The sequence below is a fragment of the Dendrobium catenatum genome, unplaced genomic scaffold (assembly GCF_001605985.2).
Source record: "Dendrobium catenatum unplaced genomic scaffold, ASM160598v2 fragScaff_scaffold_542, whole genome shotgun sequence".
In the NCBI taxonomy this organism is placed as follows: Eukaryota; Viridiplantae; Streptophyta; class Magnoliopsida; order Asparagales; family Orchidaceae; genus Dendrobium; species Dendrobium catenatum.
The window spans coordinates 2820852-2836097 of NW_021319004.1; the positions used below are offsets into that span (position 1 = coordinate 2820852).

Consider the following 15246-nt stretch of genomic DNA (forward strand, 5'->3'; position numbering starts at 1 on the left):
TTATTCATTTCCATTATTCAGTCAACTTATATCAATGCCATCAGTAATCAAACAAGCAGAAGCCAAAAACTTAGGTAAAGATGCACCACAAACAAAATAGTTTTTCCTTCTCAATCATTTTCTAATTATTCATAAGCTGTATATGACCTTTCTTTGAAGTAGTAAATTGGTAGTAGATGTAAGCAAAGTAGCTCAAAAGTCTATGGCTTGCTAATGGCTGTTATAAAGGGTTGATGTGAGACTAATCCAAATTTTGACGGTCCAAATCTTTTACCTACTCCTTGATGTAGACTTTCCTCCATGCGGTGAATGGCTGCTTACTTCTGTTGGAAGGAAATGGACGCAATCAAAAAATAAATAAATAAATAAAATGGTTGATGAAGATTAATATATTTTAGCTTTACTCGTATTCGATAGAAGTTATCATCAATCTCTCGTCACTAAATTCAAATAATATGTTAGTGATAAAATAATTTGAGATGATGTTCGTGTTGTAGTTCATAAGTTAGATGGAGTGATTATATTGGTTCATCTCTAAGAGCATCTCCAATCGACGCCAAATGTGTGTTTGGCGTCGTTCGGTTGCTCCAGCTGAACGCCAAATTTTTTGTCATTTACTTGCGGGTGAACAGTGTGAAAATGGAGTTGCATTGTTCATCTATGCTATTTTGCTCTTTCAACCGAAAAAAATGCGCGAAAGGGAGAAGGATCATTACCTAAGCAGAAGTAATTAAAATGCAGTTCGATTGGAGCAGCACCACTGCATTTTGAAGTTTTGTTGTATTTTGCCATGAAAATGGAGTTCTCTGTTGGAGATGCCCTAAGAGGTGAAGATAAGATTGAGGTGATAGATAAGTCTATGCTAGAAGATCATTGAGGTCATTGAAGTTGGTTGAATAAGGCTTCGTTTGGGAAGGCTTTCCTTCTGCTTCTTAAAGCAGTTTTTTTGTTCAAAAATTTTAATTTTTGTATTAGAAAGAAAGCATTCCCAAACAAAGCCTAGGTCAATCACTTTGAAGTCGGTGATACATCATGTAATAATGGATGTTGAATTGTCAATCAATGATGAATGCCAGATAATGATGAACATTGAGTGTTAAGTGCTAGACATAAAATGATTCAACTAAAGGTGGGCATCATGTGGGGAAATTATTAGGTCAGGTCACTGGACACAGCTTACGTTCGGTATTCACAGTACTGAGCAGTATGATGATGATAAATGTAACTTGATGATGGATGTCGAGTGATAATGTGTATTAGATAAAGGCCGCACTTATCCTAAACATATATTTTGTGGCGATAAACATAAAAATATAGCAAGTTTGGGGTTCTTGGTAGATGTCCATTAACGGCAATGAGCATTTGTTGGTGATGGTCATGGTTAAATTGAAATTCAAATAAATTTATATTTATTAATAAAAATTAAATCATTCTTTAAAATGAATCAATATGACACACATACATGTCATGATAACAATATTCATTTAATACAATGTTATAAACTAAGAAAATTTCTCTCATTTTAGCACCTCTTGATCTTTATGCCACAAATGACTTGTAGCCTAAGCAAATAGCTATAGATGAAAGCATCCCATTCTAATACAATAACCCTTAACTAATAAATCAACTAAATGTCGTTTAGGAAATATATCAAAATCTTCTAGATTTATTTGACTTTCACATCTCAATCACCATTACTTTTAATTTATATGAAAACAAATATATATAAAAGTCAAATTTACAGAAAAAAAAAAGTAATAAATAATTATACAAATTATAAGTTGCTCGAGGTTGTTCATCTTACTTGTGGAACTCGTGGAAAAATAGGTAACTAATACAGAATTATTGAAGAAAGCCAGCATGATTTCCACTAAGCAACTACCACTCAGGCCTATTAATTTACCGTTAAAATTACTAAAAATAAGGAAATAAAAAATACGATTATGCAAGCGACATTTAAATGTAATTTTATTTATAATATATATATTATCACCCAAAGAGTATTGATTCCTTTGATTTGAAATTTCAAAGGCTTGATTTAGGCTAAGTTTGGGACAACTTTTTGTTACATTTTAAAGCAACTTTCTATTTAAAAAAAATATAAATTTAAGATTTTTTTAACAAAAAAATTATTTCAGAGCATTATAAACTAAAAGAAATGCATAAACAAAATAAAACTTGAATCTCAGATCTATCCTCACTCCGCTGGAAAAAATATGTAAAATCACATAGTGAGCTGACAACTAATTAAATAGAATATCAAAACCTACAACTGAAATCAATGTACAACAATATGAACAATATGCATGTAATCATTCAATCACTATCAGTATGAACATATAACTGTAAAACATGTAATAATCAATGAAATAGTAACATATTATATGATCAATAAACATCAGTATAACTAGAGCAGTGATCAGTAACAATGTGAATATATATAAAAGGTAAATAAATTCTTTCATTTATATTCCCATCTGTTAAGGACAATTATATTTATCTCGGTTCAAGGAATCTGTATACATATCATAGTTAAATGCATGTCGTTCAGAGTTGAAATACAACATAAATGCTAAAATGCAACCAAACATTGATGTAATTGTGGCAATGAATGAGGCAACAAATAATAATGAGGTGAAGAGGAAGAATGTAAGGAGTGGGTTTGTGTTTGCGTGTGTGCGCATGTGTGTAAAAGGAAAAAGGGAGTGTGTATAGATGTAAATAAAAAATAAATATTGTAATTAATGGACTTACATATTTTTTTAAATGCATGTTTTATAATATATCAATTGCATGTTTATTGAATTGTTAATGTAGCATGTGCGGATGTGAATTCAAAAAATTGTGTGAAATTATGTGGATTATTGAACCCACATGGTAGATGCTGTTAGGTTTAGCACAAAAAAAAAAATAAAAAAATAAAATAAAATAAAAAAATAAAAACTTCCTATAGATTATCTGCTAGAAAATATATTACCGACAAACATTTTGCCATTTGAAAGCATTTTTTATAGGATTTTGTTAGGGTTTTTTAAAGATCTCCAACAACTTTTTTTTTTGCCTGAAATAATATATCTACAAAAAAAGCACAATGTACATAGTCTACTTTTATTTTTAATAATTTATTAAATTTCTAATAATTTGATTATATTATATATACCTTATTCTAACCTTATTTAAATATTATTCGAATAGGGTTTTACCTCTGGTAGATATAGTAGATTGAGTTCAAACTAGAGTAAAATGAAATCACAATTACGGGTGTCAATAATTTACTCAACCCGAAATCTGACTTGGACCCAATATGAGAAATTTTAGGTTTGGGTCAACCTGTTTGTCAGATGGGTCAGATTCACATGTTCAAAAATTTGACCCATTTTGAAAATCGGGTCCGCCTCTAAAGTTGACCCTGTTGTAGTTTAGCACAAATCACACCAGCTGAAATACAATAACTAGAACAGAATAGAAAGAGAGATTATAATAACTATAACATGACATATTATACGATAGATATAATAATGTATGAATTAATAATTGTATCACAATGTAGAGCAATCCAATATCTATATTAGGGGTGTCAAAAAATGGCTCGACCCGCCAATCAAATTCAACAAATCTTGGCTCAGGTATGGAATTCCGACTCGTTTATTAAACTAGTTAAGTTCGGGTTGACATGCCAACACGATTTTGACCTAAAATGACCTATTTAAATTATTTTTTCTTAATTTTTTATTTGTTTGTATGCTGGTCTTATTTTTTTAATAATTAATCTAAAATACATTATTAAAAACTTGTAAAAAAAATTTAATCAAAATGAGTTATTAGGTTGTGTTTGGGTCATTCAAGTTGCTAGCGTGTTAGGTTCGGTTCCCCATTTTTTACTCATTTATTAAACAGGATGGGTCAATTTCGGGTCGAACCCAAACCCAGCCCATTGACTGATTTTGGCACCCTAAGCTATATGACATAAGAGAGCACTCACAACACAGTTTTTACAAATCAGAATTTATTCCAACATTTATAACATAACATATGTGAATATAAAGAATAAATATTTGAAAATTCATTATCTTCTAGATGATCTTAGATACAAATTTATTTTTAGATATCTTCGTCTATAATTTTTTAATTTTTTTTTTTAAATAAGCACACATAAATTCAAATTACTAAGTATAATTTCTTAATTGATTCTTTTTTATTTGAGATGAATATAATATAGAACTAATTAATAAAATTTTATATTAAAATCGTTTTAAAATAAATAGAAAGACTTTGAGTAGTGATCATATTTAGGAGGTATTGGGATGACTATTATCCTCTAAATTAAAAAATAAAATAAAAACTCCTTAAATATAGGTATAACAAAAAAAATTCTCTACTTTTAAATTTTCTTATAATTATGTATACTATTTAAATAATAATAATTTAAATTTAGGATAATCCTTTTCTCTCCTTCATTTAAAATATTAATTTCATAATTGATTTTAAATTTTATTTTCACTAAATTAAAATCAGAAATTCAGTCATATCAACATCACAATCAATTTGATTTAATATAATCAGATAGAAATTTGTATCTCTGAAGGAGAAGTTCCAGAGGAGCACTTATTGATGAAATTGATTGAGATGTCTCTTACTTAATCACGCATTATTATAGGGCTGCAAATGAACCGAGCCAAGTCGAGAATGTGAGTGTTCATGTTTGTGTTCATTTAATATCAGGTTTTTCAAGTTTGGTTCATGTTTGTTCGAGTTTTATTGTTTGTGTTCATGTTTAATTCATTTAAATTAATGAGTGTTCATGTTTGGTTCATATTTAGTTCATGTTCATTCGTTTAGTGCTTATCGAGCTTTAAACAAACAAATATGAACGAGTTATAAACGAGCTCCACTTTTAGATGTTCTTTAACTTAACAAACGAGCTTTATCGAGCTTCCTAACAAACGATTACATCGAGCATGTTCACGAACTTAATGTCGAGCTCTATTTATATTATTTATATTTATTAATTCTATAATCAAATATTAATTGTTTTTATCAAGCTTATTCACGAGTTCAAAATCGAACACGAATCGAGCTTGTTCACGAACTTCAAATGATGTTATTAATTATTGAAGCTCTAAATTTGTTAGTAATATTTTATACTTATTTATGTTTCGTTTGAGACGGCTTTTTTATTACTTTTAAATCAAATTTTTAGTATAAAAATTTTCAGTTCATTAAATTTTTGTGATTAAAAGCTGCTTTAAAAAACTCTAAGAAAGTCGTCCTAAATGAAGTCTTAGTTAGACATAACCTCAAGGTTGTGAAAATTGGGCGATACATGGAATTAGAAAGAGAGGATCATGATTCAATTATTAAATAATATTTAAATAAACAAGATAATGCAATAAATATGAAATTTATTTAAATATTATTTAAAAGACATAATAATAATACAATAATATAAATATGTGAATAAAAATAAAGAAAACTCGTACACAGACAGTATATATATTCAATAATTATATGTTTAAATTATTTCAACGATAATTTTTAAAAGAGTTAGAGGGTTCTCCAATGGCAAAGACATGAGTTGAAGCAACTTTAGAGGTATGTCCAAATGGACAGCTTATCATTCTTGGCTTCACTTTTGGGCAAATTATTATGTCCGGATGTCGAACGTCGTTCAGAGACCAACCAGAATGTGCCATGTTGCCCCCTACTCGGTACCCGGCTCGGTACTGCTCGGTACCGTGGCTCGGTGCTGCTCATTACCTAGCTCGGTACTACTGACGTGACGCATTCTGGTTGGTCGATCTCAGAATAATGAACTACGTTCGGCATCCGCCGAAAATAATCTCTCCCACTTTTGATGTAGAGATCTCCAACCTCCCAAAGGAGACAAAGGAGCTTGATGTGAATTTAATTAAAGGTCGTGGTAAGTTCCTCAAAGTTGTCCAGCCCTAAAGTGAATGAACAAAAATTAGTAGAGAAAATAAAACAGAAGAAGTTATTTTTTGAAGGAGAAATCAACGTGATGAGAGTGCAGGAAATAGCAAATTCTTACTACTAATGGAAAAGCTATTGATAAAGGAAGCTTAATATAAGGTCAATCTAAATTGTTATATTTTTGAAATTTTTAAATTTTATTTTATTTCACTTATTTTCTTTTTTTTTTTAATGAGGATATCATAAATCGATATAATAACATTTTATTGGCTCCTGAGATTTTTTAAAGTTGTCTAAGTTTGAAAAAAAAAGGCTTATAAATAGGACATTGTTTTGTACTTTTTGATTCATTGAATAAAACTTATTTTTTATTGTAAGAATTTCATATGAAAAGGGTTAGTAGATGCTCTACTCTGTGGTGAAGCTTGATGGCTGATCCCCAAGGATTTTGATGAGTTCTTTGTTAACTTTTCTCACCCTCATTCCTCAACTTTCCCAACAAATTCTTATATCCTTAAATAGCATTAAGCCTAGCTTCCTTTAACACCAAAATACATCCATTATTCCTTTCAAAACTCTCTAAAATATTCTTCTACATCTCTCCTAACCTCCCAACGGCTCAACTCTCCAATAAGGTTAATATAAACTAGCAACAATGCAATGTTGTGAGACAATTTCCTATTGTGAGTAAACCCTAAAATACCATAACTCTTAACTACTTATCCATAATTCATGAATATATGATTGTTAGTTCCCTAATATTTCAAACAGTTGATCTGGAGTACCTCCTCATTTTCTTAAAGGAAAAACTTGTCATTTTATAGCTTAGAAATTTTAGCATCAATTATATCGAATCCTAAATATATGTTTTACCATCACACAAATAACCCTTCTACCATCATCCTAAAAGTACATCAATCAAGCTACGACCTTCATCATAAAGATCATATACACCATATATTAGGGGATATGATGTGTCCTTCTAGAGAGAGCTCCCAGTTGACTAGTGAGTACTTAGAAAAAATGACAAAGTTTTTTTGGCGATAAAGATTGCCAAATGAGAGACTTTATGAGTCTTTACGCGGGTTCAATAGCTCGATTATTAAGGTTGAGTAAGGTTTAGCTTGTGGGAGACTTGTGTCATTTGGCTATGGGCAATTCAATGTTTTAGACAACTATTAGCTTGGTGAGTTACTCAAGCTTGTTCTCAATCAACAACTAGTTGAATCCAATTCAAGCTTTAATGATAAATAATCAACCCAAACTAGATAAATATTGGAAGTGTGCCCCAAATATTTTATCATTGCAATATATTATGAGGGATCTCATCTAAATAAATAGTTCTAAGCTTTCACCAATATCTAAGCATGCAAAGTGAAACATTCAAGACATATTAGAATCCTATACTTTAGGATGAATGAATTATGACAACAAATGCAATATTTAAGCCCAATTAGTGATAGTCAATTCTTAGGCTCGTCCTTCTAGTGAGAGCTCTTTGTCGATTGGTGAGTACTTAGGAAAGCAACTAAGTTTCTTGGGCGGGCATGATTTACAGTTGGTGGACATTATGAATCCTTAAGCAAGTTTAGCTTTTTGATTCTTAAGCAAATTTAGCTGTTTGATTCTTGAGGTTGAGAAAGGCCTAGCTTGTGGGAACTCGTGTCATTTGGGTATAGGCGATTCAATGATTTAGACAACTTTTGGATTGGACTTATTGCGGGTTAGAATATTCACGGCGATAGATTGAGTGAATTTTTTGTCTTAGCCATACACGGATATCTAGCACACAAATAGGTTTTTGAAGAAAGGGCAAAAAAAAAAAAAAAAAAAAACCATGGAAAGCCCAAAGAGGAAAAAATCATGGGACTCGCCCAGGTGAAAAGATTCCACTAGATTCAACTGAGTTACAAAATTTGACTCATCGCTTGACTTAGAGGCAGTGATATTACAATAGTTTGGAAAGTTGGGAGAAAGTTTGATGGTGGTTGGGAAAAACTACGACGGTGATCAAGTGGATGTCTAGCGGCGGGCGACGGCTGAGCGATGGTCCGACAATGGTCCGGCGATCGACGGTGGTGCTAGAGTAAAGAGTGTGGTCTACTTACAGATTTTTGGAGAGTTGGGAGAAAGTTTGACGGTGGTTGGGAAAAACTGCGACGGTGATCAAGTGGATGTCTAGCGGCGGGCGACGGCTGAGCGATGGTCCGACAATGGTCCGGCGATCGACGGTGGTGCTAGAGCTCTTGATGTTTTAGAGATCTCTCCAATATGTAGCCAAATATCCCCTATCATGTAAAGAGTGTGGTCTACTTATAGATTTTTGAGAGTGGCATGTTCTGTAAATATAGAGAAGATTCAGGATAGGTTCGGAGTGCTCCATCAGATGTCCCATATTGATCCCCCCAATCATAGTGCATTTTTGAAGTGCTTAAGTTCCTTAATGATGTCGGAATTCATTGATCTTGGGCTCGTTGGATTTGTCTCGCCGAGTTGCTGGATTCGACTATAAGCATGCCATATTTGGATATCATTTTGTATTCCAAATAATGATTTGAACCTTCCAAATACACTTCAAACTCTTTTGGGCTCGGATTGGACCGATTTCAGTGCAGTTGGATTCGCCTCTTCGAGAAGGTCAGTTTTACTATCAATTTGTTGAAATTGGAGTTTAGCTGGTCCTGAATTTTATTTTTAAAAATTTTCAACTTGAATATGCCTCAAGATTTGTGCACGATCAAGCAGGTTCTCAATCATATCAAACTCTTATGATGAATTGATCATCCCAATCCAAACAAATATAGGCATATAAAGTGTGCCCCAAATACTTTTATCATTGCATCTCATCTAAATGAGTAGTTGTAAGTTTTCATCGATAACCAAGCAAGAAAACTGAATCATTTAAGACATACTATCACCATATGCTTCAGAAGGAAAGAATTATGCCAACAAATGCAATATTTAAGCCTAATTAACCCCAATCAATTCTCTCCAAACTGCATAAAATATTATATGATTGCTTCCACCTAAAGTACAGAACAAAGGTTTTCTTCATTTCATTACATTTCTTTGTTGAAAGCTTTCATAGAGAATAAATCCAAAAAGAAAGAAGCTCCAGATCCTCTATGTTAGGTGGCCCCATGCAAACAAAATCTTCCAACTCTTCATTCAAATCCTCTCTTTCCATAGCTAAAAGGCAAATGTCAGCATAGTCATTTTCTTAACAGGCTTAACTAGTCTCTACTGAAGTAAAAAAAGCAACCCTATCTCTTTTATATTTGGTAGAGTAGTAGTTGAGCTCTAAAATAATTTCCATCTCCTCCCATCCTTGTTTGAACTCTTCCAAACCTTCTCCAGTTCTCCTTCCTTTACTCCCCTGTGAATAATCATTTATTTAGTAGTTTCTCTTCTTGCTTTTTCATCTAAGCTACGCATGGGAATAGTTACTGAAAGTCTGAAACCTTCATAGCTCTCACACCAAACTCTCAGCCATGTCAGGGAAGTCATGGAAATCTCTTCTCAGGGGCTGTTGTGGGAGCTCCAGTAATGACCAACAAGGAAAGCTTGCCTCAAAGCAAAGATCTCTTCAACGGCTTTCGTTCTCAGAAATAAGCCACTCGCCGGGCCCGCTTTCACCCAGTGATCTCACCGTCTCTCTTGCAGGCTCAAACCTTTACGTCTTCTCCCTTGCAGAGCTTCAAATGGTGACAGGAGGATTCTCGAACAGCAATTTCCTTGGAGAAGGCGGCTTTGGGCCTGTGTATAAAGGGTTCATCGACGAAAAGGTGAGGCCTGGAATGGAAGCTCAGACTGTCGCCGTGAAGTTGCTTGATCTCGACGGCGTGCAGGGCCACAGGGAGTGGCTGGTGAGTCTCCTGCTCGCAGAACTTCCATGCCTTTGGTTTCAGTTTACAAGCATTTGTATTCTGTTTCTGTAGGCTGAAGTGATCTTTCTTGGGCAATTGAGTAATCCACATCTTGTGAAGCTAATTGGTTACTGTTATGAGAATGAACACAGGCTGCTGGTTTATGAGTACATGGCAAAAGGAAGCTTGGAGAACCATTTGTTTAAGAGTACGTATATTTTTCTCCTCTGTAAGAAGTTTGATCTTCTAAATGATTAATATGTAGTTATATGATAGAAGGGGCTTCTGAAATATGATCTTCTGTTCTTTTTCATCTTTTGACTTCAATTTGGATCCATTAATGGAAAAAACCGAAGAAATTTTCTCCTTCGGTTTTGATTATCCACACCAATTTTTCAATTACTTTTTTTTTTTGGAAGTCCTGAAGGAAGATTCTGCCTTCATACCAAAACCACTATAACATAAAAGAAGAAGAATGTGATGTGATCTATTTCATATTCCAACTAAGATTTCGTTTGAGACGGCTTTTTTATTGCTTCTTAAAACAACTTTTTAGTAGAAAAAATAAAAAATTTGTACTAAAAAGTTTTAAGAAGCAATAAAAAAGCCGTCCAAACTAAGTCTAAATCTAATGGTGATTTGAATGAAAATCCTATACTATTTGTTTGCTGATATGAAAGTTAAAACTTTTGTACTGATTGCAGGACACTTCACCTCCTTGCCATGGCTGACAAGGTTGAAGATTGCAGTGGGAGCTGCCAAAGGACTGGCCTTCCTCCATGAAACTGAGAAACCAGTGATATACAGGGATTTCAAAGCATCTAACATATTGTTGGATTCGGTAACTCCTCTGAAAAGCCTAATGGAGTTCAATTGGGATTTGATAAGTATTGTCGTATTTTTAGCATAGTTTGATTTTACTAGTATGTTTAGTCACAGTTTTATTTTATAAATCGCTTTCAGAATTTTCTTCAGCAATCATTTGAATCAGCTTTTTTACTGTTTTTTAGATAGGAAAAATGACCAATCAAAATTAATATTTATTTGAATGAAAAAGTTTAATATATTTTTTTAATGTGTTTTAATAGAGTTATTTTTGAGAAGGTAGAACAAAAATTACAAAGTTTATTTTAGTTTTTTTATAGCTATCACTCATAAGTATTTTCCTACTTTAGTTGAAAAACATCAAAGATTAGCATTCAGTAGATATCTTTTTGCTCTAGTCATGGATGTTCTTATTAGACATTTGCAAGAGGATGTATCTTTGTATATTCTTCTTGATGATGATATTCTCCTTGTTGATAAGGCTAGAGAGGGTATTAGAGTAAGATTTTTGTTTGAATAAATCTAAGATCAAATAACTTGAGTATGATTTTAGTAGTAATAAATCTAATGGTGGGATTGTGACATTCAGTGATCAAGTCATTACAAAGAGTGTATGTTTTAGATATCTTGTATCAATTGTTCAAAGTGCTGGTAAAATAGACGAGGATATTATTAATAGAATTCAAGTTGGATGGTTGAAGTAGAGGAATGCATCGGGCGTATTGTGTGATAGAAAAGCATCCCTCAAACTTGAGGGAAAATTTTATAAAGATGGTGGTGAGACTTGCAATGCTTTATGGCACAGGATGTTGGACATTAAAAAGAAGCAAAAAATTAAGTGTTGCGGAGATGAGGATACTCAGGTGCATGAGTAACTTTACACTTAGAGACAAAATGTGAGACAAGTATATAAGTGAAAAGGTTGGAGTAGCTCTAGTGGCAAATAAGATTAGATAGACTCGCCTTAGATGATTTGGTCATATAAAATTTCAGCCTTCTGATGATCCTATAAGGACAATAGATGTATTAGATCCGGCCTATGTTAAAAAAGATGGAGGTGAACTTAAAAAGACTTAGATTTTGTTTGTGACGGTTTTCTTACTGCTCCTTAAAACAGTTTTTTATTACAACAAATAAAAATTTTATACTAAAAAGCTGTTGTAAAAACAGTAAGAAAGTTTATTAGCATTTATTTCATTTTAAATTCAAGCTTTTTCTAAATTTTTTGTTAGAGTTATTTTAGTCTATGCCAACAAGTTTATTAGCATTTAGATAGAATTCTGCCTGTAATTACCGTTTTATTAAGAAGTTGTTGTTTTGTTCATCAATAAATAAGGGAATTATCTAGTAGGTCCACCAAAACTTTCATGCTCACAAGAAAAAAATAATCAACCACTAGCTACCAATGGTTCATTTAAGAGGGAAAACAATTAAATGACTTGAATTTAATTCTTATTGTTGAAGTGGAGATCATTTTACATTGTTTAGTTGAATTTTTTATTCTTAATTGGATGTGACACTTAAAAACTCTTTCAAGGGACAATCTTTATGTTCAAACCTATGGCTTACTTTTCCTATTTCTTTTCTTAATCTTTCTTATTTAATTGTATCCATATCTTCAACTTTTTCTTTCTTGATTCTTTCAATTGAGAATAACCTGTATGAATCTGCTTCTTCAGACCATTTTCTTGTCTGAATGGACCCTCCAATTACTTTAGTGAGCAATTCTTGTCTGGTTTATCAGGACTTCACACCAAAGCTTTCAGACTTCGGCCTTGCAAAGGATGGCCCTGAAGGAGACAACACCCATGTCTCTACCAGAGTTATGGGTACTGAAGGCTACGCTGCACCAGAGTACATCATGACAGGTAAGAATCAAGTAGTACTTTGGGACAGATTTGGTTAATTATTTAGGAATATACTTCAAATTAGGGGTGTCAAAATTGGGTTTCATATCGGGTTCGGATTGAACCCAAAATTGATCCGGGTTCAAATGGGTCGATCCTAACCCGACCCGGGTATGTAAACTGGTCAGAAAATCGAACCCGGACGCAACCCGTTGACCCGACCGACACGAGAAGGCGGGCAGCTGGCAGGCGGGACGGCAGGCTGCGGGCTGGCATGGACGCAGACTAGAGCGGGCTGACGCGGCTGCGCGGGCGGGTGTGCGGGCATGGACACGTGCTGGCGGGTGCGTGGGCTACCTCAGGTTCTCGGGTGACTGATGGCAAGCGCGGGCAGATTTGGTGGGCTCGCGGGTAGCCATGGGCAGGCTCGGGTAGGTCCACGGGCAGCCGGGTAGTCATTTCAAACAGGTTTCCGGGTTGACCCGGCAACCCATCGAGTCAACCCGAACCTGACCCATTTTCAAACGGGTCGAATCCGGGAACCTAAACCCGACCCGTTTTGAAAATGGATCCGGTCTAACCCAGAAATTTCCGAGCCGGGTCGAATTTTTGCGTTACTTCCAATGACATCATCTTAATTTATTTTCCAGGCCATCTCACAACAAAAAGTGACGTCTACAGCTATGGAGTTGTATTGCTTGAGCTTCTAACAGGAAGAAGATCGGTAGACAAGACTCGCCCAAGCAGAGAACAGAACCTTGTAGAATGGGCTCGGCCTTGCCTTAACGACACTAGAAAGCTAATGAGAATCATGGACACCAGCCTCGATCAACAGTACTCTCACAAAGCTGTTCAGAAGGCAGCAACAGTAGCCTATCAGTGCTTGAACCATACCCCGAAATCAAGGCCTCAGATGTCCACCATTGTTGAGATTCTGGAGCCTCTCCTGGACTTTGATGATGGAATGATTGGAACCTTTGTGTTCTCAGTAGAAACAGAGGTTGTTGGAGAAGAGGAGGAGGAGGAGGAGAAGAAAGGTTGCAATGGGAGTGGTAATGGAAATTATCATAAGGGACAGAGACACAAGATGAGGTCAAGCAAGTGTGGAAGGCATAGTGATGTTTTGCTTTACAGAAATTCTGCAACAAATTATAGCAGGAAGGGCACAGGAGCAATGGTAGTTAACATGGAGTGTGAATAGATAATTACCTTAAGCATTTAGTGTGCTTTTAGATTAGAGAAGATAATTAATTACCTTAAACATTCTTCACAAACAGAGAAGGCTTCACCCATTATAAGATATTATGAGCTAAACTTTACTTCAGAATCAAGACATCCATTACTGTTTTGAAATAGTTACAGACAGTAAAAAAAATAAAAATTCTTCTGAAAATACAGCCTTGCCATTCTAAGCTAAATTTAACTTTGCTTAGGACCAGATATTGATGAAAAAGGTTTGAATGATAGTAATGATTTCAGTTTGCAATAAAGAGGAAAAAAAAACATATTTCAAGAAAAGAGTTCATAACTTTAACATTAAATCGTCTTAGTATTTGTTTTTTGAGAAGGCCCAACATGTAAAAGTTTCAATTTTAGAGCTTATGCAGTCTACTATAAACGATTAATTATTATGTGCGGATGCCAATGTCGTCCGGAGACCAATCAGAATGTGTCACGTCACCCCTTCGCTCGATACCACGGCTCGTTATTGCTCGGTACTGCAGCTCGATACGGCTAACGTGATGCATTATGGTTGATCTCCGGACGGTATTCTGCGTCCGATCTCTGCACATAATAATCTCTCCTACTAAACATGGGCATATCTCAAGCTGTTGCAGTTTTGAAAAGAAATATTCGTAGGAATAAAGTTCCTTTTTTACAAATAATTTTTAGTCTAAGGCTTCGTTTGCGATGACATCCTTACTGCTTATTAAAACAGCTTTTACAAAAAAATTAATTTTGTAATAAAAAATTACTTTAAAAAATAATAAGAAAGCTGTCCCAAACAAAGCCAAAGAAAACTCATCTTTCCCAAGAAAACAAGGTCATTTATAACTATTTCCTCATGAATTTAAGGGGAGAAAAGAAAAAAAAATCTTGTTTTACTGAACTTATTATTCACCAATAAAGATATATGTTGGGTATGCCAACGCTCTGAAAGATCATCACATAGAACAATTTTAATGATTTGGCCCAACTTTGCTTTGTTGCTCAGACCGTCACAACAGAATAAAGCAAATGGTGAACTGTATCACAAGTCTGTATGTTCATAAGTAACCACTAACAGAAGAGTGAATAAGTATATCAATATAGCATCAGAGACCATGCAACATTATGTGCCCCTATTGTGATGCATGTCGTCGTCGTCTTCTTCTTCTTCTTAGGCTTCATTTGGAACAGTTTTTTTACTGCTTTCTAAAGCAACTTTCTAGTAGATTTTTTTTTTACTAGAAAGCACAAGAAAGTAACAAAAAAACTGTCTCAAACAAAATCTTATTCTTCTCCTCCTTTTTGATCTAGTGAAAACTCTATGTAGATTGAAGATTGAATCATATAAATTTGATATTCTCAGTAAAAAGCAGCTAAGGTTGTTTCCATGCTTGGTGACTCTTGATATGTCGAGTATTATAACTCGAAATTGGGCTTTGATTAGTAGCTGCTTACGTGAAAATTCAAGGTAGGCTAAGATGAAAATCTATCCTTCTCATCAGGAGAGTGGTGAAGGATTATTAGTTAGTGGTAGATCATCTGAGAAGGTTTTACTTCTAATTAGGAGT

General features: G+C 34.1%; 1 protein-coding gene across 1 annotated transcript; it reads left to right on the forward strand.

Moving 5' to 3' along the window:
- Positions 1–9149: 9149 nt before the first annotated feature.
- On the forward strand, positions 9150–13862 carry LOC110095835 (serine/threonine-protein kinase RIPK-like). Its single transcript, XM_020821544.2, has 5 exons — positions 9150–9797; positions 9870–10005; positions 10502–10638; positions 12367–12490; positions 13120–13862. Exons 1-5 carry the CDS (start codon positions 9423–9425, stop codon positions 13668–13670), a joined length of 1323 nt encoding a protein of 440 aa, XP_020677203.1. The 5' UTR covers positions 9150–9422; the 3' UTR covers positions 13671–13862.
- The last annotated feature ends 1384 nt before the right edge of the window (positions 13863–15246 follow it).